The sequence below is a fragment of the Talpa occidentalis genome, unplaced genomic scaffold (assembly GCF_014898055.3).
Source record: "Talpa occidentalis isolate TD23 unplaced genomic scaffold, MPIMG_talOcc4v2.1 talOcc4.7, whole genome shotgun sequence".
Classification (NCBI taxonomy): domain Eukaryota; kingdom Metazoa; phylum Chordata; class Mammalia; order Eulipotyphla; family Talpidae; genus Talpa; species Talpa occidentalis.
In genome coordinates, this window is record NW_023605083.1 from 124,486,793 (window position 1) to 124,513,421 (window position 26,629).

The 26,629-nt window shown below is 39.0% G+C and overlaps 1 protein-coding gene across 9 annotated transcripts in view; it reads left to right on the forward strand.

The window, feature by feature from the left end:
* TANC2 (tetratricopeptide repeat, ankyrin repeat and coiled-coil containing 2) overlaps positions 1–26,629 on the forward strand; it is a 306,929-nt gene that overhangs the window by 209,367 nt on the left and 70,933 nt on the right. For all 9 annotated transcript variants that reach the window (XM_037494899.2, XM_037494901.2, XM_054689747.1 and 6 more), the window contains 2 exons: positions 13,859–14,140; positions 17,786–17,919. In XM_037494899.2, coding sequence (XP_037350796.1) covers positions 13,859–14,140; positions 17,786–17,919 — 416 coding nt within the window. The remainder of the gene's footprint in view (positions 1–13,858; positions 14,141–17,785; positions 17,920–26,629) is intronic.

The following is a 26,629-nucleotide window of genomic DNA, read 5'->3' on the forward strand; positions in this document are numbered from 1 at the left end:
TCATTGCCTTGATTGCCTGGATTCTCAGCTCCATCTCCTCAAAGGGATTCTGCCAGAATCTGTCTGGGATCTCTATACATCATGATGTGAACATTTTCTCAAGGCAGTTAAGTAGGTGTAGGGTTTGCCTCATTTGTTTTCCATCTCTCAGGCAATATTTTTTTTATTGCCTGTGTCTAGTGTCTTGAAAACCATTGTTTCATTTATTTTGTCTAAAGCTTTGTTTGAGGTTGCTGTAGGTGGTAGGGTGTGTCTAGTCCTTGTTGCTCCTTGTTGGCCAAAATTGGAAATGCATGTCAAATATTTTGTCATATACTTTAAAAGAAAATTTTAGATGAAGTACTCTGCAGCCTAAAGCCATCTCTTATTAGAAAATGACTGGCTTGGTGGTTAGAATTGGATTTTCCTAAACCAAAATACATACTGTACCTATAATAATGATGAATTAATGTGGCCATTATTTGTACGATAATATAAATTGGAATCAACAGGTATCATTAGCAAGATCTTAGTTACTAAATGGATGTGTATAGAAACAACCTTCTCAGTAACATTTCTAAAAGAAAGGAGAAGTACGCATTTGAAAAAATAGAGTGTGTCCTCTCTGGACCCTAACTGTCAAGCACATTTTCTCTTTCCCTAGCTCCCTGCAAGAATATTCTTCTCTGATTGCAGTGCCTTGGCTGGCATCCAGACCTTGCCTGTGATATGCACAGAGCTTGAAAAATAACATTTTTTCTATCCTGACTGTTTTGTTATTTAATGGTCCTCTTGTTTATGACAGTAGCCTTTAACCAGAACTGTGTCCCTGGAATGTGTCATAGTGCACAGCAGTGATTTTCAAAGACCTGAGTTTGTACCCCATAACTGTCTTCCTCTAGCCTTCCTGTTCATCCAAAGCCAAGTCTGTGCACTTTCCCTGTAGTTGTGAGTAGAAAATTCAAATTCATTGTCTTCATTCATGAACTCATTTATTAAACTTTATTGAATGTGCTGTTCATATATTTGATGGCTGTGTGGGATACAAGGTTATTCATTAAAAATCTATTCAAATACAGAGTAAAAGCAAAAGATTTTGAGAACCTAGCATATGGTGATCATTCACTGAAGATTAACTAGGCTCTGAAATAAGAACTAAAATACATTTTCTCATTCAACCTTATGAGGTAGATGCTCTTATTATCCTCATTTTACAGATGCTCAAACTGAGACTTAGAGTGATCCAGCAACTCCTTCAAGGCTTTATTCCTACAGGTAGTAGTGAAATGGAAAAAGAAAAAAGGACTGAGAGATGGTGCCTCAAGAACAATTGATAGGGTCTGTAACAAATTAAATATAAAGATTAAAGATGAAAAAAAAATCATGGTGAGTCCTAAATTTCTCTCTTGGAAGATCAGGTAGAGGGTCATATTTCATTAACTGAGATAGCAAATAGAGGAGAAAAAATAAGTTCAGATAAATAAGATAATAGCTTTACTTTTAAACATTTTAAGTTAAGATTTATTGGAAATTCAAACAGATTACTCTTGCAAGTTGTTGGAAATGCTGTACAGGAGTTTAGGATTAAAATCTGAAATAGAAAAATAAGTTATCACCCTACTTAGATAGTTGTAAAAAGCCGTTAATCTATCTATCTGAGATCATGAAGAAAAACACAAAGTAGAGACCCTAGGCCTGGCAGTACTTTAGGGATGGGCAGAAGAGAAGGAATCATTAAAGACAGAAGGAGGAGACAAAAAGAAAGCCTGAAAAAAGAATTGTTATATTAAAGCCAAGAAGGGAATGCATTTCAAAAGGGGGAGTTCATTAAAAGTGTTAAATACTGAGGAATGATTAAGCATAAAAAACAAAATAAATCACTGAACTTAGCAGAAAATCTTTAGTGACTCTAACCAAAACAATTTCAGCAAGTAATAGGGGAGGAAGCCAGGCTACAAGGAGTTACTGCAATGGAAGTTAAGATAAATCAGAAGGCGCCTCAGTGAAAGAAGACTCAGAGAGTGTCAACATGTGCTCAGGATCCTATCTGTTCAGTTTGTAGAAATAAGTGTGTGTGGGAGGAAGTGACTGGCTACACTGGATATGTTTTTTGGTTTGATAATATGGGTAATGATAGCAACTAACACAGTTAACTACCAGACACAGCCTTAATCACATTGCATGTATTAACTCATTTAACCTCACATTCTCATTCTTATCTGTATTTTAAAGACAATGAAGCTAAGAAATTAAGAACAAAAGTCATTCTCCTAAGGCCACACAGTTAGTAAGTAACAGAATGCAAACTGAGACATTTTGGTTGGAGTCCACATTTTTTCCTCACTCTGCTATGTGTTCCCCTGCCGGCCCAAAAAGTGATTCCATTTCAATCATATTTTTTTAAAAGCATTATCTGGAATGACCATTTCTCAGACTTACCTTTAAAATTGTCTTGTAGGACCGGCTTCAAATTATTTCACATTTTTCAAAACTTGTTTCCTGGGATAGGAACAACTCCCTGTTTTAGTCATATTCCAGAACACAAAGAATAAACCACAGACCCTAAAGAGATTGGACTCTTATAAATGGAAAAGCTCAGTAGACAAATGCATCCCTGCCTTGGCTCAATCAGTATTTCTTAAGAAAAAAGTGAATATGTTTTTTGACTTATGTTTGGTGCTCATGTGATATCAGGTTCCATCTGATGCACGTGTGTTTTTCCTCTGCTTCATGTAGAGAGTAGCATGCAAGGCATAACCCTCAGGGACAAACCTGAAATTGTCTCTTGTTCAGAGGCACAGAGATGCTTCCAGGCCAGACTTTATAGTCATTGTGCAAGAATGTGGGGAAATACAACTCTGCTCTTGTTTGCACCAGACGTTGGCAGGTTGCACACACCCTTTCTTCTGCCTGTCCTGAGACTGACTGCTTTTCCAGTGATTCATAGTTGTGTTCCATGAGTAAATATGCTTTACTCTAAATCCAGTTAGAGCTCTTTTGCCCCACCTCCCTTCCCCACTTCCCCTCACTGCAGCTGTTTATATTTGCATTTGGGCAAGCGGATCTGTTAGCCTTAATGTACTTCTGTTTGTTTTTTAAATGTTTACCTTTGCCTTAGTTAAAGAAAGGTCCGTTTTCTCTATAAGCCTAGATGTATAATTACACTTGCCGATGGTCTCACAGAGACTCTTTCCTAAAGAGAATTCATTCGCCGGCTGCAAGCTTCATTTACTTTGGGGAGATGGCCTCATTGATCTGAGTGTGGAGTGGTTATGAAACCCCTTTTAAAAAAACTGCTTTCCAAAAAGTGTGTCCTGTTTGCATGCCCTGTTGGAATGCTTTCCTTTTTGTGTTTTTTTTTTTTCTTTCAACATGTTACTAGGAAAATTTTCAGATATATTCAAATAATTCTCAGTAAACTCTCACATATTCACTGCCTTGCTTGTATCATTAAGAATTTTTATCACATTTATCTATCATTCTATCATTCAGCCACCATTTTTTACGAATTTTGAAATAAATTATAGATACTTGGTTGGAATGGATGAGATGGTCTTCTTGCTCTCTCTTGCTCCCCTGGCACTGCCACCTCTTGGGTGCCAGGGTTATGGAAACCACATCTGTTACTAATGGTGCATCTTTTTCCCATAGCTATTGCTACAGTGGTAATTTCTCACTGGATTATTTTCTACCTTAGAAAATCTCTTAGAAGCCAGCTGATACCCCAAACAAAGAAACATTTATTTAGGAATATGAGTTCCACAGAGAGCATTTATTACCTCTGTATCCCACAACGTAGACCAAAGTGCTTTCTTGTCCATATGCCTTAAATTTATTGTTAGTGCATAGTAAGTGTGGCTTTCTTTTATCATATTAATCTCACAAAAGCCTTAAGTTCAAAGGTACAAAAATTTCTAGGCTGTTCTTGGTGTCTACAGTTGTTTTACCATATGGCACTAAGCTAATTTTGTCTGTTCTTCCCTTGAGGCTTTTGTGAATTGATTACATTTTTAGAAAAATTTTTAAATAACTTTTTTAAATGTCAAAGCTTTCTCAGTAGAATAAAATATGATGAGAGATTACGTCAACATAAGAACAAGTTATCATAATAGATTTTTTTTCTCAAAAACTTAAGCATTTAATTTGAGTCTGTACTTATTCCGTATTGTAAATTGTCCTTGGTCATATTCATGAAAGCCTCTTTTGATACAAAATATAAAAGGATCTCTGACCTGAAGACATGAATACCTTGGTAGCACTTCTCGCTTCAGAAAGAGTGTCTCTGGCCCAGCATGCAGTTCCCCAAGGAAAGCACAAGGAGAAGTGAAGAAGGAGGAGGCTACCTAGCCAGTCAGCTAAACCTAATCCGTTCTGGCCATCAGTGAGGTAACTCATGTCATTGAATATTTACTAATGACATCCTGTAAAACAGCTGTAACGTAATATATAAGAAAAAAACCTGACTTTGATTCTAGGTTTTGTCAGAACAAGGTTTTGATTGTGAAACCAGCTTGGGGACCTTAGGTCTCTCTAGGCCAATTAGACTCATCTGTAAAAATTTCTGTAAGAATTTTATAAGGAGCCACAGTTGCTCCTCTGGCCAGAAGAGCCCAAACCCTAAACAAATCAGGCTAGGTTTGCAGCCCCTTTTCTTTTAACCATTCTGAGGCACAGGCCTCCTCCTGGGAATCCTGTCACAGCTCAGCCAGAATCTAGTGCATCTGTCTCAGTGTCTGTTCCTCTCCTGAGGGGACTTAGCTACCCAGAAACCCCCTGAGTTCAGGAACTCCAAGAATAAGACCCTACTGTGAGACAGTATTCGAGCTGGCAAGTAGGAAAGAATTAACTTTTTCAGAACTTTGAAATCTATTACAAACTTATAAAGCAGCCAGGAGGGTGCTTAGTGGTGATAGAAGCTGCTAAATTTCAGCATTTAATGAAATCTGTCAAATCACAGACTGCTGAGATAATAGAACAGGGACTTCAGTGACCACACACAACAAGTAATAAGAGTCTGCAAAAATAGTTTAGAAAAGTCACTGAACAAAAGGACAGTTGAAGCCCTTGTAAAGCAAAAACAGCAAGCCCCAGAGAACAGGGAAAATCTGATTTCCAACAAAAAATATAAGGCCTACAAAGAAGCAGGAAAGTACAACCTATTGAAATAAATAGATTGATAGAAACCAAGGAAACAAAGACATTGACCTTACTAGACAGAGACTTTTAATCAGCTGCCTAAAATATGTACAGAGGACTAATAGAAACCAGGCCAAAAACTGAAGGATAAAATAAAATAAAAACAGATTATATAAATAAAGAGCTATAAACTATAAGAAGGAACCAAATAGAAATTTTGGAACTGTAAAGTGTAGTAGCTGAAATCAAACGTCCATTAGAGGAGTTCCCCATAGATCCCAGCAGGTAGCAGAGTCATGGATAAATGGGTGGGGGGACGTGTCAAGGGGATGACGTGAGGGATGGTGAGGTAGGGTGGTTGGATGGAATCAATTGTTTCTACACAACATCTGTATTTAAGGTTAGTATTGTTAAGATACCAGTACTGCTCAAAGCATTCTATAGATTCAGCACAACCCTTATAAAAAATTATAAAAAATTAACTCAAATTAAATCAACAACCTAACCTACCTAAGTATAAAATCCTTTTAAAAATGTTTGGCAGAAATGAAAAAGTCAATTACCAAATTCATATAGAATTGCAAAGGACTCTGAATAGCCAAAAGAATCTTGACAAAGAAGAATAAAAATTGGAGGACTCACACTTCTGATTTCAAATCTTTTTTTTAATTGACATACATTATTCCATGTGCCATAACATGACAACTTGGCATTTGTATACAATTCAAAATGTTGCCACAGTAAGTCTTTTTCCCACTTAGCTATTTTTCAAATTAACAATACTAGAATATGGCATGTGGACCCCAGACTGTACATACCTGATTTCAAATCTTAATTACAAAGCTACAGTAATCAAAACAGTATGAAACTGGCCTAAGAACACATACGTAGGCCAGTATAAAACAAGAAGCTAGAAATAAACCCATACATCTTTGGCTCTTTGCTTTTCAGCAAGACTGACAAGTCAAGTCAATGTGAAACATGTAGTCTTTAAACAGATGGTGCTGGGACAATTAGATTCTAGATATGCAAAGAAGTGAAACGACCCCTAGCTCACACATTCAGAAATTAACTCAAAGTGAATCAACAGCCTAACTTAAATATAAGAGCTGAAGTATAAGATTCTTAGAAAAAAGCATAGGGATAAATCCTCATGACCGTGACCAGATCCAAAATGTCACATATTGAATGTGAAATACCCAAATAGGTACATGAAGAGATGTACGTGTAGAACTTTGTTTTGGAGCAGTGAAATGATTTGGAACTAAATCGAGGTGGTTGTGTTATAAATGTACCGAATGCCACTGAATCCTACACTTTGTAATGGTTCATTTTATGTTCACTCTGTGGCTCGTTTTATGCTTTAATTTTACCTCAATAAAAAAAAGTTTATAAAGAATGTATATAAAAATGTACACCATGCAAAAAACATAGAAGGTATTCCGTAATATTCTTTCCCTCCTTTCTTTTGCCCCTAGTCTGCTTTAAAATGTGCTGGACATTATCTTTCCTTTCATTGAGCTTGTGATCTGGTTAAAAAAGTAAGGTTTAGAATGTAATAAACAGTATAAATAAGCATATAACTAAGCCCAGAATTACATAGTGTAAACTGAGTTTGGGGACAAAAAAAAAAGTGAATGAGTATTAGATAAATTAGGAAAGATATTGTAAAGAAGATGAAAGTAAATTAACCTGGATCATATGGACAGGGTTTTTTTGTTTGTTTGTTTTTAAAGATTTATTTATCTATTTTTATTTATACAAGCACTGGGTACGTCAGAAGTGCGGGAGGGTGAGAGAATTCACCAGAGCCAGAGCAGGTAGCAGAGCAGGCAGAAGGACCGAAGAACACTGCTGAGGGGAGCAGCGGGCGGCAGGAGAGGTCTGAGCGGGTATCAAACCGGCACTGCAGAGGCTGCAGGCAGCTTCGCAACCCAGAGCTCAACCGCTGCGCCACCAGGGAGGCCCTGGTGGACAGGGTTTTAATAGAAGAAAGGGTTGTTCAGGTAAGGACAGCCTGCCTGAAGGCCTAGGGACTAGAACAGAGCAGAGTATCAAGGTGCTCTCTGACCGCCTGGTCTCCCTCAGATCACTCTCCAAGGTGAGCCATGAGGAATAGGGGGGAGAGGTTGAGTTATGTTTTATAAAGAGAACCTTCAGAATCTGGCAAGGAGCTTAGATTTAATATGGGAGACAACTGGGTCATTAGAGATTTTTGGAAGGAAAGGAACCACACGATACAATCATTGTAAAGAATTGCTTTGGGAAGATATGTAAAGTGGAGTGGCTGAGGCAGGAAATGAAGTTAGGGAAGCAGAGAGAGGAATAGCTTTAGAGAAAACCTGAGCTCGGCAAGACTAGCTGGCAGTGAACAGAGGTGACTGATAAGTCTTTCAAAGAAAAAAATTCCTAAGACTTTGGACTGCTAGGACAAGTTAAATTCTTGGTGAAGACATAGCAGGAACTTTGATTTTAATTATAATCTTGAGATATATGTGGGCTCTGATATAATGACAAAACACTTCCTTTACTTTCCCCCACTCACTCCTAATACTTCAGAGTTCTTTTTAAAAAAACTCTCTGCTTCCCTTCTTCAGGCTTCCTTCACTCAGCCAGTGTTTGTTGGGCTTTGCCATCTACCCCAGATGGGTGCTGGGCACGCAGTCGTGGGGCCTGGCTTCCTAGAGCTTCCACTCTAGGTGAGGAGACAGGAATGAAGAGGAAAAGAGAGGAAATTGCATCAGATTGTGATATGTGATAAGAAAGTAAAGTAATTACTGCTTTTTATAAATTCTCTGGGAGAAGCATTGCTGCTGAAAAAGAATAATGTGTGATAGAAGAAATGACTTCAAAATATTCTAGGGGAAGCATCTCTGAGAAAATGACATTTAAGCTGAAGCCTAAAGAATAAGAAGGAAGCTGGCATGTCAGCAGCCAAGGAACGAACAACACAAACAGTCAAAACAGCAGGTGGGAAAGAAACTGAAAGTCCAGAATAGCCGGTCTATAGAGTGAGGGGGACCAGATGTGAGATTGGTAGGCAGGGGCCTGGTCATCCAGAGCCTTGAGGGCCATGGACAGGGTGTTTCTAAATATAGTTGGGCTCTATGGGAGGATTTCATGGAGGGGAGTGATATGGCCACCAGACAGGCCCAGAGCCAGCAGGTTTAGAGCCAGCCACTCTAAACCAGGGCTACCAACAGGGGAGAGAGAATCAGGCTGTTTCCTTGTCAGTGCTTATCTTTGAGCTCCTTCCCTAGCCAACTACCCTTTCTGTGTGAGCAAGTGTCTAGAGAAACTCACGCATGTTTCTTTGTCCTTCATGTAATGGAAAAATAATTATCAGCTAACTTGTCTGGGACTTTGTCTAAGACTTTCCTACTGCAATCCTAAACACATTCCTTATCTCAGTGGCCTACACAAGCTAGGGAACAGACAGTGTTTCCGCCCAGTTTTGATGGAATTCAGGCTCAGAGTTGAGACATTGAATCAGTATCAGACTGTCCCCTTCCTGATCAGGAGAAAATTAAATTGTTTCCATGGTCACAGAAGAATACGGGTATGCTTCTTTGATTTTCTATAGAATTTACCCACTGGACTATTTTGTTTCCTCGGTTAAAATGTAAATTTGATGTATCCAAAGATTTAATCCTTTTCCACAAGATGTTGAGACTTTGTGCCTAATTTATATTTGGGGGAATACCCCACAGAAAGAAGGTAAGAAAGCTATTTCTGTTACAAGGCAACCCCGATGTGAAATGGGTTGCCAGGCTGTGGGTTCTCACCTGCACGCTTGAAAGGGACTTATAATGAGACTCAACGCCCAGCACCCACAAGGCCCACGTGTCTGGTTATACACCAAACTTGGCTGCTTCACTCCACCCTCAGTTCCCAGCAATCCTCCCTTCGGTGGTAATGACATTATGGGATTTGTAGTCCTTGGTATCTTGGGTCTCTTTGGTCTGGGTGGGGGTGGGGTCCATAAAACCTCTTTGTGGAGTTTATTCAGGACACCCTATCCCCCCAACATTGCCATTCAGTAATTAATCCTTTATTGACATATTAAAGTTTTAATGCTCCTCAGTTCCTTATTCTTTCAGACTTGAAGCTTTGGAAAAATCTTTTACTTCTCCCCTTCCGTATTTCACCATGTCTAATCTTTGACCGTTTTTGGTGCCTCCCTCTTCTCTCTCCATTCCTCATGTATGTCATCCTGGCTCAGGCCTTTGTCACCTCCCAGATGCCTCCAGTCTGACTCTTCTTCCCCCAGTGAAACTGCACAACGTTAGATCCGCCTTAATAGGTCACCGAAGGAAGTATACAAGCCCACTACTCAACCTGGCATTCAAACTGTCCTTAGCAGAAGTAGCCTATTTTAAATATTTTCCATACATTTTCAAATTATCCTTGAATATAGCTTAAAAATTAAATTTTAAACTAAATATACCTTTTTAATTTTAAAAAATGTATCCACAGTTATTATGGGAGAAAAATAAACAGAATAGATTATATCAACTTCAGCTAACTGAAGTATTATAGTTAATTATTGAATTTGGAAGTGATTATTCCTGATAGGCAAATCAGTGATCTTAAAAGATATTTGCTTCTCTTGTCTTTGAGTAAAATAACAACCAATTAACTTTTCAGCTTCTTTATTATAGTTAAATTATATTAAAAAATTCTTTCAAATAATTGTAAGTAAAACTTGATTATGTCATCTCTTTACCACTTTTTATATGTTACCTGCCTTATGCATATATTTTAACTTATAACCTTAACATTTCTTTTGTATTCAGTTTCATTAAATTTTGTCATAAGTATTTTTGCTTTCCCATGATTTTGCAAAATCTTTAATATTGGCTGTACAGCTTTGGTTTGCAATAGTAACTTTTCAGTAACAGGATTTTGAAGTGGCATTGATAAATACTACTATTTCCTTTCCTGAAAGTTGTACAAATTTACATTGTTGTCAGTAATAGAGTAAACTAATTTTCCCAAAAGATAGTTTTGAATATTATGATATACCAAGAAATCCTATTTTCTATAATAGTATAATCTACTTTAATTTCTTTAGCTGTTTCAAAGACAAACATTTCTAATGTTTATTTTCTATATTACTGTATAAATTACCTGGGAGATATATAATAATCATTACTTCCAAATGTGTATTGGCTAAGTGTGAGGATTATCTACCTCTAGTTTATAAAGACATATTATAGTTATTTCATGAAATCCACATTTTCTAATGAAGCTTTTAAACAGTATTTTTGATTGGACATCAGAACTGAGTAAATGAAATGGACAAGGTTTATTACGGTAAATTTCTAGTTCATTCTGAAAATTTTTTGAAGCCATATTTTTCAAAAGCTATTGAAAAAAATATATAATGATGGGAGACTTGTAATCACGTCTTATGACAACAACTGAAACAGTGACACTGGCACAGAAATAGGGTAGGGTAGGAGATAAGGAGGACAAACTAGATAACTCAAAACCAGGCTCAGTATAAATAAGATAAAGTTCAAATAAATGACAATTCAGATTATCAGTGGGAAATTTGATAACTTGAAAAAGAAAATAAAGTTAGAAGCATACTCTTTCTATAGCAGACTCCAAAATAAAAGCTCTTGGAAAAATTTTAATATTTTTATCTCTCACATTGAGACAGTCTTTTCAAGGAACAATACTAAAGGCAAAAACCATAAAAATAAAATGGCAAACTTTATCACATGAAGTTTTTAAACTTTTACAAGTTAAAAAAATAAAAGGAAGAAAATATAAAGGCAAAGAACTGGATAAATTATTTGCAGAAAATATGATAAGCAAAGGATTACTATTATCCTTTATATAAAAAATTTCAGATAAATCATTAAGATAGAGATACCCCAGCTGAAATGTGATCAGAAGATAATTCATTAACAGGCAATTCACAAAAGATTGCAAATAGCCAACGTGCATATTTTGTTTTACTTAAACATCTTCCCTAGTCAAGAAAATATATATTAAAAACAGTGGGATGCCATTCTCACTAGATTAGCAAAGATTCAGAAGCTTGTTGCCCAGTGATGGCTAGTTTGGTGGCGAGTTTGGTGCGTGTCATATAAGTATATAACCTTTCTGGGGAGCAGCTTGGCAAGATGTGTCTAAAGCACAACCCCGTGACCAGAAAGTGCACATCATTTCATTGCATTTTGATAAAGCATTTTGCCAGGGTGAAGATCCATGATATTTATTACTATGCTGCTTCCCTTGAGAGAAACTCAAGCCAGGTAATAGGATGCAGGCTGAGGCAGACCTTAGGCAAATAATGTTATCTCTTTGTGCCTCAGTTTCCTCATCTGTAAAATGGAAATAATAATATTTATGTCACAGGACTCCTATTAGGCAGGTTAATATGCTTAGAAACAGTGCCTGGTTTATAGTAAGGGTAGCTTCATTGTTTGCAGTGATTATTGTAATAGCAGAAATCCCAAATAGTCTAAATGACCAACAAGATATTGATTCAATAAATCACATGTGTGGGAGTAAGCAACCACATGTTGTTTGATTGATTTGATGTGAAATGTCTAAAATAGTCAAATTTACAAAGACAGAAAATCTCTGGTTGCCAGGGCCTGGAAGGAAGGGCCAGCTAATGGGTACTGGGTTTCTTTGGGGGATGATAAAAAGGAATTAATTAGTGATGCTTGCCTAACTTTGTGAATATACTTTGTGAATATACTAAAAAGCACTGAACCATGTACTTGAAAATGGTGAATTTTATGGTAAGTGAATTTTAGGGTAAGCTCAATAAAATAATGTTATAAAAAAGTAAAATTGAATCTGTTAGCTTTTGATAACGAGAACTTTTTAAAAGAAAAGTGTTTGACATCAATTCCAAAGAGCACCTGCACCCCTATGTTTATAGCAGCACTATTTACAATAGCTAAGCTTTGGAAACAGCCCAAATGCGCAAAAATAGATGACTGAATCAAGAAGATGTGGTACATATACACCATGGAATATTACTCAGCATTCAAAAAAGATAAACACATGCAATTTTCAGCAACATGGATGGAGCTGGAAGGGATCATGCTCAGCGAAATAAGCCAGAAAGAAAAAGAAAAATACCGGATGGTCTCACTCATAGCAGCAATCTAGAAAACTTAAATAAGGGACCAGGAAAAATAATAACTATAAGAAAGAAAATATCAAAATCAACAAACAACTATGAACCAGAGACACTCTATGGGGGTGGGGGGCAGGGAAAGGAGGGATTGGGGTCAAAATAAGGGGGTTGTAATTGTATGGGGAATATAAAAATAAATTTTAAATAAAAAAAAGTGAGTAAAGAGATGTGAATCAGGAAATTATAAATGAATTATAACCTTGTAACTGTATCTCCAGCTATCCCTCCCCCCCTTTTTAGTAAATCTGGAACATTTTAAAACATACAGGAAATTATTTGTTTCTATTATTAGAGCTTGGCCCTATATTATTCATTATTTTAATGATTATAAATGTTTGTTTACTATTCTGATGCCTTTCAGAGAGTTTAAATGAGAGTGTGTACATGTGTGCATGCTTGTGTGTGTGTGTTCTCCACAGGCTGCCAGTACAACTGGTTTTAGTTTGTTCTAGAATAATATAAGCAATATAAATAGATCTCATTTCTCCTGCCCTCATCGCCTTCCCACCCTGGCCTTTATTTTCCAAAATATAAAATGGGATTAGAGTGTAATTCCTTAATGTTAATTCTTTCAATAAGCATTTATTGAGTACCTACTATGTGTCTAAGCACTACATTAATATTAAAGACACAGAAAGGAAAAACTTGGTTCCACACAAATATATTCGTTGTAGAGGTACACTTAGAACCGTCAGTCGAACATTTAACCCAGGTAAGAGTGATCAGGCAGGACTTATTTTCACCAGTGATACATAACTAGGTCAGTGTTCAAAACCGAGTTACATATCTTTTGCATTTTCAGAGAACTGTCAATATACAGCTCAAGCTTGACCCTTAGCATGTCCCACCTGAAAAAAGCAATAGGGCCATCGAAGACATGTCAGTAAGCCAGATTCCCTTTGATTGGCAGGACAGGTGCCAAGACATTAGGTGAAAATTTGGTTGCTGCTTCCTTGACTGTTTAACATGTTGACGACCTTTCATACCATCAGCTTTAGAGCCTGCTTTCCCTAATGATCTACCTGCTAGGTTAAGAATATTCAAACTCAAAGGAATATTGCTTTCATTGTTATTTTTAAAGGAGCATACAAGTCCTCTTTACATTGCTTTCTATAGGACTCTTTTTCAACCCATATGTAGCCATATTGATTGTTAAATATTGAAACACATCCCTACTGGTTGGTAGGAAGCCAACACTATAAGCCATCTGGATGCTCCGCCACAGCCTGACCTCACCCGGGAGCTCCCATTACATCTCCCCACAGGCGGCAGTTGAATTGCTACCCCAGGCAGAGCAGGAGCTTAAGGACCTTTCTGCTTTGCAGCCATCCTAGTTGCTGATACTTGAGTTGTCCCTATTATTCAGTAATTTTGAACATCGCCCTGACTTTCTGACTATTCTGTAAATCACGACTGTTTCAGAGGTGTCTATGCCATGCCCGTTGGCCTAGCAGGTGGCCCTAGCTTACCTGCCACTGCTTATCTGTGTGGAACCAAATCCAGAATTTGCTTGCTGGCTTTCTCTCCATGCTGATGTTTTGACCTAAGTTCCATGTTCTCTGATTGTTCTTCCAGTTCGCTTTGCACCTTACAGGCCTCCAGATATCTCCCTGAAGCCTCTGCTCTTCGAAGTGCCCAGCATCACCACAGAGTCCGTGTTCGTTGGCCGTGACTGGGTTTTCCACGAAATAGACGCTCAACTTCAAAGCTCAAACGCCAGCGTGAACCAGGGCGTAGTGATCGTGGGGAACATCGGGTTCGGCAAAACCGCCATCATCTCCAGGCTGGTCGCCCTCAGCTGCCACGGCACACGGATGCGTCAGATCGCCTCCGACAGTCCTCACGCCTCCCCTAAACGTACGTCTCACGCCATCACCTCACATGTCCTGACATGTGCACTAGGTCTCGTTTTCTTCCATTTCCCGATGTGCACAAACTGGCTTGCTCGCAAGGACCCAGCTTTCAGAGTTGAGGGGAAGAAGGCTGTGCTCTGTTCACACTTAACCCACATTTCCAACAGTCACCCGAATCTGACTGGAAAAAACCTTCCTCTCAGAATAAATTTATGCCTCTTCCCACCTCGCTGTGTGACCAGTACTTCCTGTGTGACTACAGCAGTCGCCTCTGTGGGCCCTTTGCGTCCCTCACTGTCAGCTTTAGCACAGCCTGTGCCGTGGCTTCTGGTTACTGGCCAGCACGGTGTGTTTGTAGCCTGCATTTCCCTGCAGTTGATGTCAGTATTGCATCACGTGGGCTTGGACTTCATGTGTCCTTGAAGGGTTTCTCCTGCTTCCTTATGAAAAGATGCTGAGACCTCATATATATTCATGCTTCCGTCATTGCAGGCCGGGTGCAACTCAGTGTTCCCCACCAGGATCTTGTTTATTTATTTTTAAAATGCTCTTGTAGTCCTAACTGTGTGCCCACTTTACAAATACTAATTCATCCAATCACCTTCTCTACTCAGTGAAGTTGTCCCTGTTCACTTCATTTCACAGTTCAGAGTTCTGCAACTCAGGCTTAAGGAAGCCTCCCAGGTTTCATAGCCAGTTTGTGGTTCACCCCAGATGTTCACATAGCAGCCACTAGGGGTGACTTGTTTGAGCTCATCCTACTTAGAGAGTCCAGCACAGTGCCTGACACCCAGCAGCAGCTCCCAGAACACTGTCCTGGAAATAATGAACTGTCTCATGTCATCAAGTAGGCGGATTGCCTTTGGTAAACTTATGCATATCTAACGTGGACCAGAAAAACTAGTGTGTAGAAAGGAAACTAGTTGGGTAAAGAGTGCTGTTTATCAGGGCATGCTAAGAATGGTCACGGAAGACTCCCCTTCCTCAGGACGGGCTAGATTTCTGAGGCAGAGAGCTCAGCGTCAGGGGAGCCGGAGCCCAGAACTTGAGCCCCAACACTCAAATTAACTGTATTTTGTAACCTTGAGAATTTTTCATTAATTCTTTAAACCTCAGGTTTTTTCACCTGTAAAAAGAGAAGGTGGGACTAGGTGGCCTTTAAGATTTTCTTCCTGTACTAAAATTCTCTATTTCTAAGAACATGGTTGAAAGTAATTTTCCACACCTATTCCATTCTTGTCCTTTGAGTGCTTAAATATCACACCAAACTACTTCTGTCTGGGTAATCCAAGAGGTTAAAGATTTGAGTGTGTCAAGAAGAAAACCAGAGAGCTGGTCGTCTCTCTGACTTCTCTGTCTGTCACTGTTGCAGATAAGAGGATGGTAGAATTGGGTATGACAGAGGATAAATCCAAAGGGTAAGAAAAGCAGCTTTATCAGAAAGCAAAGGTGCCAAAGGCTTCCTTCTCCCACCATCTTGTCTGGGAGAGCACTAGTTAATAGGAAACAGCCCCAAAGCAAAGGTTCTTTAAAGGTGGTTCATTAAGTTACACCACCTTTTATCTCTAGAGAAACTCTAAAAATACCAGGACACCCCCATTCATGAGATAAAGTCTCCCATATGTTGAGACTGTAGATTTGATCCAATTGTTCACTTTCAAAACTTGGAAAGCTGTCAGAGGAAGTAGTCTGTGGGGATGTGTTTATCACCAGTGCTCAGAACCAGCAGGCGCCTTGTTATAAAATAATTTGGGTTGTAACCTGCAGATGTCCAAACTACCTTCTACCTCTGCCAACTCAACCAGACTACTCCTCGTCCTTCAGAGGGGTTAAGAGTAAGTGACTGATATGGGCATGCCATTTTTCAGCCTAAATTTGTTCCTCTCTGCACACTTGTTAGACGTGTTACTGGTGGCAGCGGAATTTTTTTCATTAGTGAATTAGACCCATATCTGTATAGTGAGAATTAGCCTAATTTTTCACAGGGTTTAGTTTACATTAAGCTTAAATAAGTTTGCTTGCAATCCCACTGGCTTTCCTAACCCTCAATCAGCAATACCACTGACGTAGTTGTGGTAACAACTAAAATAAGCAGATCATTGGAGCTCCCAGCTTGCTTCTATGTACCTCCCGACATGGAAGCTCTTTCTCCTGCCCCTGCGTCTTCCAGGCTGAGCAGCACTGCTGTGGGGGATGGGAGCAGCTCAGCCACAGCTCTGCACCGCCTGACTCTGTCCTTCCCCCACAGACACTCAGCCCCCAGCCCGCCCCCTGCCTGTCATTTCCCTGGGAAGGTACAGAAGAGCTGTCAAGGCAGGCAGTAGCCTGTCATCCCGCTTTCCGCCTACACCCCTTCCCAAACCTGACTCCCCCATCCTGCTCCCCCACCACCATCATCACCCACCTCCCAACACATACACACAAAGCACAGAAAACGTTTTGTGAAAATAGACCTGTTGTGTAATTCAGGCATTATTACGTTAACTTGCAAGTGTACTCAGCACAGTGGTGAGGGAAGCACCATCCAAGACAAGACTATATTTTTCTATCTCTAAGAGTCTCAATGTAGTTATTATTTGGATTTGATATTTGCCAGCAGCTGCCAAGCCCCCAAACAGCTGTTAAGTCAGGAACCCCTCCCCTCCCTATGCTGCTCCTTACAGAAATCTGCCTTGCCACCTCACGCAGCCTTGCTGCCCACCTATTAGCTTTTATTTCTGCTGTTCTTTGAATGCTAGACAGAAAGGAAAGACACTCAGATAAAAAAGAAGGCATCTCCAAAAAGGAATAGCTAGCTACAAGCCAGGGTATTTGCACAATAATCACCCACAAAATCAAAAACCAAGTAAAAGAGAACGGGGTAGAGAGAGACAGTGAACCGCACACACGATTCAAAGTCACTGAACTTTTCCTCAACATGCACATTTCTTTAGGCTTTTTCATTAGCGCCCCCTACACCTGCCTGCAGTTAATCATTCAGGGCTCTACTCTGCAACAAGAGTACCAGCTTGGGAGAAATCTCAACCCAGGCCTACCAGTAGGGAGCAAAATGAGACTACCTTCTCCTCCTTCCCATCTATAATAGTCATTGACCATCAAATAACCGTCTATTTACTTGATACCCACTTTTGAAATATGATCCATATTCATAAATAGAGCCTATAATTTCTAGTAGTAGGTAATACATTTTTTAAATAACATGAGCAATTGGAATTTTTTAAAGAATAGTTTTATGAAGCTATAATTCACGTGCCATTATAATTCACCCATTAAAATCATTCACGTTGGTGTTTCTAGTATATTCACACAGTTGTGCAGCGATCACCATAATCTACCATGAGAATATTTTTATTCCCCTAAAAGAAATCCCATAGCCATTAGTAGTCAATCTCCATTCTCCCCCTAATTTCCTACCACCCACCCCTGGGGAACCACTAATTTACTTTGCCTCTATGGGTTTCCCTATTCTAGGCATTTTATAAAATTAGAATCAACAATATATGGTCTTTCATTACTGATGTATTTGCATGAGTGTAATATTTTCAGTAGTTATATTGCAAGGAGTAGGTTGCAAGATCATAGAGCTAATGGAAAGAAGTCTTCCTTTAGTTCAGAGTTTGATCTGATGCAAACATCTCCTTTTATCCAGATGTGGATGCCAACAGAGAGCTGCCACTCACACAGCCACCATCTGCCCACGCATCCATCGCCAGTGGGAGCTGCCCAGGGACTCCAGAAATGCGCCGGCGGCAGGAGGAGGCCATGAGGAGACTGGCCTCGCAGGTACAAGAAGGTTCCCAGGTGGCAGGCTGGCTACTTCTGTTTTAGCATCAAGATGGCAAAGGTTGGGAGACCTTTGCAGAATGAACAGAGATATGTACAGGTGTGCCATGAGAGCATGGAGAAGAGTTTCTCTGCTTTGATAGTTTTAGAAAAGCACTTTGTTCTGATGAAATCAGAACCTTTGAGATGGAAAAACCCTTAGAAAGAACCAAAGTTCTGTAATAATTCGATGAGGAAGTTGAGACTCCAAGTTGCATGATTTGCCCAAGATCACAGTTTAAGTGACCTATAGGTTTTCATACCTGGATAAAGCTCTTCCTGCTATACAAACTGGTAATGTTTTTTTTTAATGTTTGGATTTTAAATTTTTATTCTTATCAAAGTAGCATGCACATAGTTTAGAAATAACACGCAAGTGCTTATAGTACAACCCAACACTTCTCTCCCCCTCCTGAACCCACCCTCGCCTCAAAAACAGCCACTTTCCACTCTTAGGGCTATTTCTTTGGTCTTTGTTTCTAAATATTGTACATGTACTGCTATAACTTTCCTCATCAGTTTCATATTTTCTGTGACTTCTTACTATGGATGATGAGAATTTCAGCTCTCTCGCCACCCTTCCTACCCTCTACCACTTCAGTGTAGTTGCACCGTGATTTATGTCTAAGTCCATATTAATGTTTTTAGTATTAGTGCACATTTATTCACTGTGGAACCAAAGGCGGCATTTCCTTCTTGAGTAATTCTGCTTTTCCTGTGGGCTATGAAATGTCTCGTTTTAAAATTTGCTCAATTGGAGCTTTGGAGGACAGTGAGTGAGGTGTGTGCATGTATTGAGGTACAAAGCTATACTCCCAAAATTATCTGGGTATGTAAATGAATGATAAATCAATAAAATGTGATTTTTCAAATGTGCTTATTTTTCTTCAAACCTAGACTGAGTCATCCCATAACCCCTAATCGCTTTATAAAATACTTTTCAATACATCTTCCACGTCAGTTACATTTCCCCCCATAGACGTCTACTCACTGACCGTTGTTACCCTGAACTTGCCTGCTGTTTCCCATCTGTGCAGCCAGGTCATCTTGCTTGATTTTGTGCCTCATTTTGTATATTCTTGTGTTAGACATAGTGTATACACATAGTTATGTGTTAGACATAGTGTATAATTCTATTAAACTTTGATTCCTGCAGAATTTTGAAGGTATTCCTCCATTGTCTTGAGCTTCCAAAATTGTTATTAACTATGTGGTACTGTATTTATTCCTAATCGTTTACATTTACCTTTTTTTCTCTACACAGGCTTCTAGGATCTTCTTCTGATCACCACTAGTCTCTTGATACCTAACAAGCCCTAAGAGATAGTCTTTGATTCTAGGAGGTGCTTTTGACAATGTCCTCATCTTCTCCCTAACTAAAAGTTAAATTTCCTATTCTGATATTCTGTTTTCTTAAGTTTTGTCTCCTGTTGTCTCTATCTTTCTCTTTGGGGTTTTTGATCTACTTCTAAGAGGTTTCTTCAGCATTACCTTCCAGTTCTTCCACAAAAGAAAAAAAAGTTTTGCCTCTCATAGTTTTGATTTCCAGTTAGCTCTTTCTTTAGTTGTCCCTCTTCTTTCTTGATAGTACCCTGTTCTTGCTTTATGGATGCCTATGGCCTCTTATCACTTCCTAAGTAGCTAGACACTGAAAAACAGATTGGAAATGTGTGTGTATACAGAACTTAACTATATAGTGTTAGGATGACCCACCAGCTGTTGTTGGAAATACCCAAAAGTTGGTGTCCATTAGTTTGGTTTTCTTCGTATGCTGTTCATCTTCTCTAGCCAAGAATATACCAGTGTCCTCCATGCTTGGGTTCGTATCCTAGGCTCCAGCACTCTGGAGTCGGCAGGAAGAAAGGGCTGCATCTGATCCCTACCTACTCTGTCTTCAGGTCTTCAGTCCTGCATCTGGTCCCTACCTACTCCGTATCTCGGGTCCCTCCATCTAGCTCCCCTCTGCCTTAGTTTCCCTTTCCAGTGGGTGTTGAGGGTAGTCACCTGGCTGAGCAGGAGAGAGATGGATTGTCTGAGGATCTAACTTATATGAACTTCAAGTTCCATTTCAGTGTCCTCAGCTCCCATTCTTTCCTCCATTTTTCACAGTACCTGGTGCTTCTAACTCCTATGTTTTTCTGAGATTTTATAGATTCCTATTGTTACTACCCACACAGGCATTGTTTCACCTTCTTTCTGTTAAGTCAGTCATGTTTCCTATGTTACAAGTCTGACAATTTCTATCTTTATATATTATAATTAGAGATTATAGATAGGTAAGTGGAGTTTGCATTTCTATTTCTTACTCTCCTTTTTATTTTTGAGGATTTTCAAGAAAAGGGCAAAGTGAAAAATGTCTCCAGGATTTTAAAGAAATCTCTTGTCATGGTTCATTAGTAATGAGAGGCAGGAAGTCACTTGCTGCGTTGTGAGGTTCTAATTTCTTAGAGAAATCCAGTCTTGCCCAGAAGCACCATGCATCTGTCACCTACATTTTAATGGTCCCCACTCACTGCTGAACACCCATTTAGGAGTGGACTTCTAGAACAATCTCAGATTCCCCTCATAGCCTTTGCTAACACAGTGCAACTTTAAAAGAGAGCTCCATTTTGCTGGGGTTTTTTTGATCTGGAGCTGTGTAAACTGTTTCCAGCCTCCTCTTTTGAACATTCTGAATAAATATCATCTCAGAAATACACAAACACAGAAGCACTTCCATCATCACAGTTATTTGTTTATTCACCTAGAATGTGTGCTTGGAAACACCTATAATAGACTTAAGATAAAGCAGTGAACAAAACAGCCTCACTCCCTGCTGTTATGTAACCCCAGTCTCATGGTGGAGCAGGCAAATAAACAAACAAATATACGACTTGTCAGATGGTGATGAGTGCTAAAAAGAGCTCAGAGAATTCAATCTCCCCACATTGTCACTTTTTGGTGTCTTTCTCATCAAGAGGACAAGACCTGAGATGTTTGTGTTCAGTGTTTGGAAAATGTTAAATATTCTTAGAAGGAAGTGAGTGATTATTTACACATAAGGAGCATCATTTGAAATTTTGTGATTTATTTCTCCCGTAAACAAAATGTAAGTATATATGTAAAACCTAGAGGTGGGGTATTTTTAAGTTTACACTAAACGTTGTACCCAGAATGACCTGTTAGATGAAAACTGAGTTATCACCCAGGAATTGTGCTGTAGTCACGGCTCAGATGTGGCCTGGCACTATGGAGGCACAGAGCAGAAGCTGTGGTCCCCCCGTCCTGTGTGACAGACCCGTCATCAGGAGCCACCTCTACACGCTGTGTTCAGACCAGCCCGTGCTCAGGTGAAGCGAGCTAAAGTGTAAGAAATGAAAAGTGTCTTGGGAAAAGCTCTTTGATGTACAATCTTCTTAGTGTCCACTCTGGCCTGTCAGCAATTACCATTGGTGTCTCATTGTATTCTAGCTCGGAATTCCTGTGCTACAACTGAAAACACTGACAAGCTTTTGTGCCAACTTTAGAGCAATTTTATTTATTGAAGAAACACTTTCTACTTGAATAACAAATTTTGCTAGGCTGGCATCTCTTAAATGTTTTTCCAGTTAATATTACATAAATCTCCTGAACTATAATTGCAGTGAAAGGACATAGAGATGTCATTCAGGGCCTTTCTCAAGATGTGAATTAAAATAGAATAGCTACAGCTATTCCAGGTGGTTGTTTTTGTTTTTTTTAACATTTCACATTTTATTCATTCATTCATTTGAGGTCATATCAGTTGGCATCACTGTGTGTGAGCAGAGGAACAGGCACACCCTTCAAATGTGCCTCACCACCCCCAGCCCAGAACACCCACTCCCCTTCATCACATACCACTGGGCTCCCTCCTACTTTGTTCCCATCCCCCTCCAGTGCCTCATTCTGAAGTCATTTCAGACTTTGTTTTGTTTTAGTTGTGTCAGTTTCTTTGTGTTGTTTCTCTATACTCCACATATGAGTGAAATAATCTGGTATTTGTCTTTCTCCCTCTGGCTTATTTCACTTGACATAATCTTAGGTTTTTGAATCTGTTACAACCCAGTGGCCGTGCATGTAGAATTCTCCAGACAAGAGGAAAAGCTAGCTTCCACTTGCTGAGGGCTTAAATGCCTGTAGAGCTCAGTGCTCTTGTGTTATTTTTGTTATTTCACTTCTTCATTCTTACCTTAACCTTGTGCTATGGTTATTAATAATCCTCATTTTAAAGATGAGAAAACTGCTTCAGTGACCAATTAATTTCCAAGGTCATACTCTTTGTAAGTGGCAGAGATAGGATTCCAGAACCAGCATCGCACGGGAGTTCTTTTATTCTCCCCATTTTACAGCTAAGGAAACAGAGACTCTGAGATTAAATAACTTGGAGAAATAACCCAAACAAGATTTAAACTGAAGCAGGCAGACTCTGGCATCCATGTTCCTAACCACTGTACTGTGGTTTTCTTTAGTGTTCTATCGGAAAATCTATCAATAGTTGAATTATAGCAAGAAAATTATAATGAAGGAACATTTTAGTCATCACCTAAAATTCCTCTTCAAAAATGGTTTTTACATAGCTAGAAGCTCCTGCCACATTAGGTAAGTTGTCACTGGCTTAGTCCTTAGATCAAGAAGCTAATACTCCTGAAATAAGCTAATTAGGGAACCCAGCTAATTTTAAGAGGTGTCACAGAGACAGAAAAGCAAAGGTTTCCTCCCCACCCAAGGAAATCTATGTAAGGAAAAAGCTCAAATGTCACCCTTACCCAGAGACTAGTTCTGTACTAAATCAGGAAGGTGTCAAATGATCATAGTTCCTGAATTATTGGTGCTGCTGTTAATGCCAAAGAAGTTAACATTTCAGCAGTCCTGTCACTGCGAGCATGCTGAGCACACTATGGAGACTGAAGCCAGGGAGAGAGAGAGAAAGAAGGTTAGGGTTTGATTTCATTTGCAGTTGTCTATTTTTTAAAAGATTTTTAGGAAAAATGAGATCCAAACTAAATGACAGATAACCCATAGATGATGGTTTATGTTTGTCTAGAACTTTTTTCCTTTAAAATTTAAACTGAAAATTTTTTCAACACAAATTTTGCAGTCAGCCCCAGATTTCATGTATATTCAGGTTCTAAATTTGGGAAGCAATCTTGTTTGTTTTTGTCAGTTTCTGCTTTTTTTTAATCTTGCCTTCCACCAGAATGGATCAGTGTTTAAATTATTGTTCACTGCTACATTCCTAGCTCCTGTTATAATGCCATAAATATTTGTTAAATGAATTAATATACTGGAATCCATTCTCTATACTGAAAACTTAAGTGATCTTTCTAAAACATACATTTTCTTTGGCTAGAACAATAAGTGGCTCCTCACTGCTTTTGAATGAAAAGGAGACTTCCTTCTGAACACATCACATGGACTATACTGAAAGGGCTTCACTTCTTTACCTAGCCCAGGTCTTCTCAGTCACAACAACATTTTGGGTCAGATAATTCTTTGCTCAGAAGAGGGCTGTTTATCATAGGATGTTTAGAATCATCCTTGTCCTCTACACATTACCTAATAGCTTTTATACCCCAAACCATAGTGTGAGAATCCAAAATGTCTCCACATTGGTACATGTGCCCTGGGGAGCAAAGCCACCCCCAGCTGAAAACCCTGGCTCTGCCTTATCTCCTATCATACCCCACTCAGTCACGCTCTGGCCACCCTGAACTTGATTTCACTTCTTTGCACATGCTGTGTTCTTCCATCTGGAACACGACTGCCTCTGTTCACTCCTCACCCTTCGGATCTCACCTGAAATACTTCTAAGAATCCTTCTCCGGTCTCCCAAGTTAACATTTCAGATGACCTATCTGTGTGTCCCCCGGGCATCTTATGTTTCCTCTCTCATAGTGATTTTTTTTTTGACATGCAATATAATTGACCTATATTAGTTAATGATTTGATATTTGTATACATTATGAGATAATTACTACAATAAGTTTAGTTATTATCCATTCACCTCGCATATTTTCAAAACCTGTTCTTGTGATGACAACTCTTTAGCCACTTGAGATATACAGCACAGTATTTTTAACTATAGCCACCATCCTCTAAAACTTATTTATCTCATAGCCCAGAACTTATTTATATTTTAACTGGAAGTTTGTACCTTTTGGCCATCTTCACCCATTCCCCAACCCCACCCCCACCTCCAGCAACTGTTCTGTTTCTGTGAGTTCAGTTGTTTTAGATTCCACATGTAATTGAGATCATACAGTATTTGTCTTTCTCTGTCTAACTTACTTCATTTAGCATAATACCCTCAAGGTCCATCATTTTATCACAAATAGCAGGAATTCCTTCTGATTATGACTGAATAACACTCCAGTGTCTGGGGATCACATTTTATTGATCCATTCATCCATTGAGAGACACTTAGGCTTTTCCATGTCTTGGCTGCTGTAAATAATGCTTCAGTGAACATGGGAATGCAGATACATCTTTAAGATAGTGATTTCATTTCCTTCAGATAAATACTCAGAAATGGAATTGCTGTATCATATGGTAGTTCTATTTTTAATTTTTTGAAGAACCTCCATCTCATAGTGCTTATTATACTGTTATTATTGCTGTTTAATTGTCTCTCTTTCCTGTGAAGGGCATAAAGCAGTCATATCTTTGTTGCTCATCATCTTATCTCCAGAATTAGCACAAAGTCTGTATGTAATGAAAGTTCAATTAATACTCACTGAATGGATATAAATGTCATTATTTTCTATTAGGAAATCTTGGAGCATTCATCTCTGAGTGTTTATTCATAATAATGAGTCCCAACCAACTTATTAGGCACTGTAGAATCAGATTCATGAGCCTCAGGATTGAATTTTGGTAGAGAGTTTGAAATTCTACCAGTCCTCTGAGATTCTGGTTTCAATTTAATTCTGGATTAAATACACTTGGACTACTCATTGTGCCAGACCTACTTCTCTAGGAATACCAAAGAAACTCTCCTTTAAAGTTTGCATTCAGTGTTAGCCCCAACCGCCCCTGGGTCATCTGCAATTGAATAGCAATAATCTATGGGATGTGGGGCCTTCCTGGTGGCCTAGGGGTTAAGTCTGAGCACTGTCACCCCTATGGCCTCAATTTGATCCCAGTCAGGGAGCTGACCCACATGGCGCAGCAGAACTCTCCTGCCTCACCTGCCTCTGCCCTCAACAGTGTATTTCAGTAGATCTGCCTGTTCTGCTCCCCACCCTGTTTCTGGTGAATCCTCTAGACTCCTACACCTCTGGCCTACATCCCAGTTTCTATGCAAAAATAATTTTTTATTTAAAAAAAAAATAAACTATGGAATGTGGCAGTTTAGGTCTAGAACTATAAGAAAGCTAAGCATTACCCTAAGTTCTGCCAGAACAGATTAAATGGTAGGACTCTGACTACCAGATATTAAAGCATACCCTAAAGCCTGTTTAACCAAAACAGTACAGTACTGGCATAAGCATAGACTAATAGACCACCGGAACAGACTAAAAAGTGCAGAATTAGAGCCCAGGACATGTAATACTGTATGACAAAGTAAGTAGGACTGGGCTGAAGATGAACTTTTAATCAAGTAGTGCTGGGAGCACTCAGTAACCACATAGATGAAAGTGACCCACATCTCATGCTATGCAGAAGAATAGGCCCCACGTGGCCTGGGAATCCAAATGCAAAAAAATTAAACCATACAAATGGTAGGAGAAAGCCTGAGTGACTATCTCTTTACCCTAGATAAAGGGAAAGCTCTTTCTAAGTTAGATCTAAATCTAGAAGAACAAAAGAAATGATTGTTAAATTTAATTACATAGAAATTAAAAGTGTTCCATGGTAAAAATAAATAAATAAATAAATAATAGTGAAAAGATGAGCAGAAAACTGAGAAAATTTCACAACATATACTACAAATAAAGTATTAGTATCCCTTATAGTTAAAGGACTGAATAAAGAACCAAAAACATCATAGAAAAGTGGGGAGACAGTCAAACCAAAAAAGAGATTTAAATGGTCCTCAAACATTGGGAAACATTTAGACTCACTTATTGTTGCTGGACAAGGGAGCAGCCCAGGGCTCCTCAGTGTGAGATAAACGTGGTTATGTGATTGGCTTAGAGTAACCAAGGCCACCCCTGGAATTGAATAAGTGACTATATTATAAACGACAAAACTGTGTTTCTCTTGTTAGAAAAAGAAGTTACAAATGAAGAAAGGGATATCTAAAATGAACCAGGTGGTACTGGATTGAAATCTGAGATATCAGTATATGTTGTTAGTTTTTATTTTTTATTTTCATAAATGTGTGTGTGTGTGTGTCTGTGTGTAGACAGAGTTATGTGTGAGTTGGTACTTATACATGCATTTCTTAGCTCTACCTACTGTGAAATACCCAAAGCTTATTGCTATAAGCACGCCTACTGCTCAGGTCTTGTTTTGTAAACACTATTCAATGAAAGATAGTGGAGAAGTAAATGGTGCCAGGTCTGGGCAGGGTAAATACAAGAAGAGCTTGGAACACCTTGGGGTGCCAGAAAGCAAGAAAGTGCTTTAAAGGACAAAAGCCTCTTGAAAGAACACAAATGCTAGCCTGAAAGAGATCTTAAATGACCAACTTTGAAACAAATTGAGCAACAAAGTTAATACAGCATTG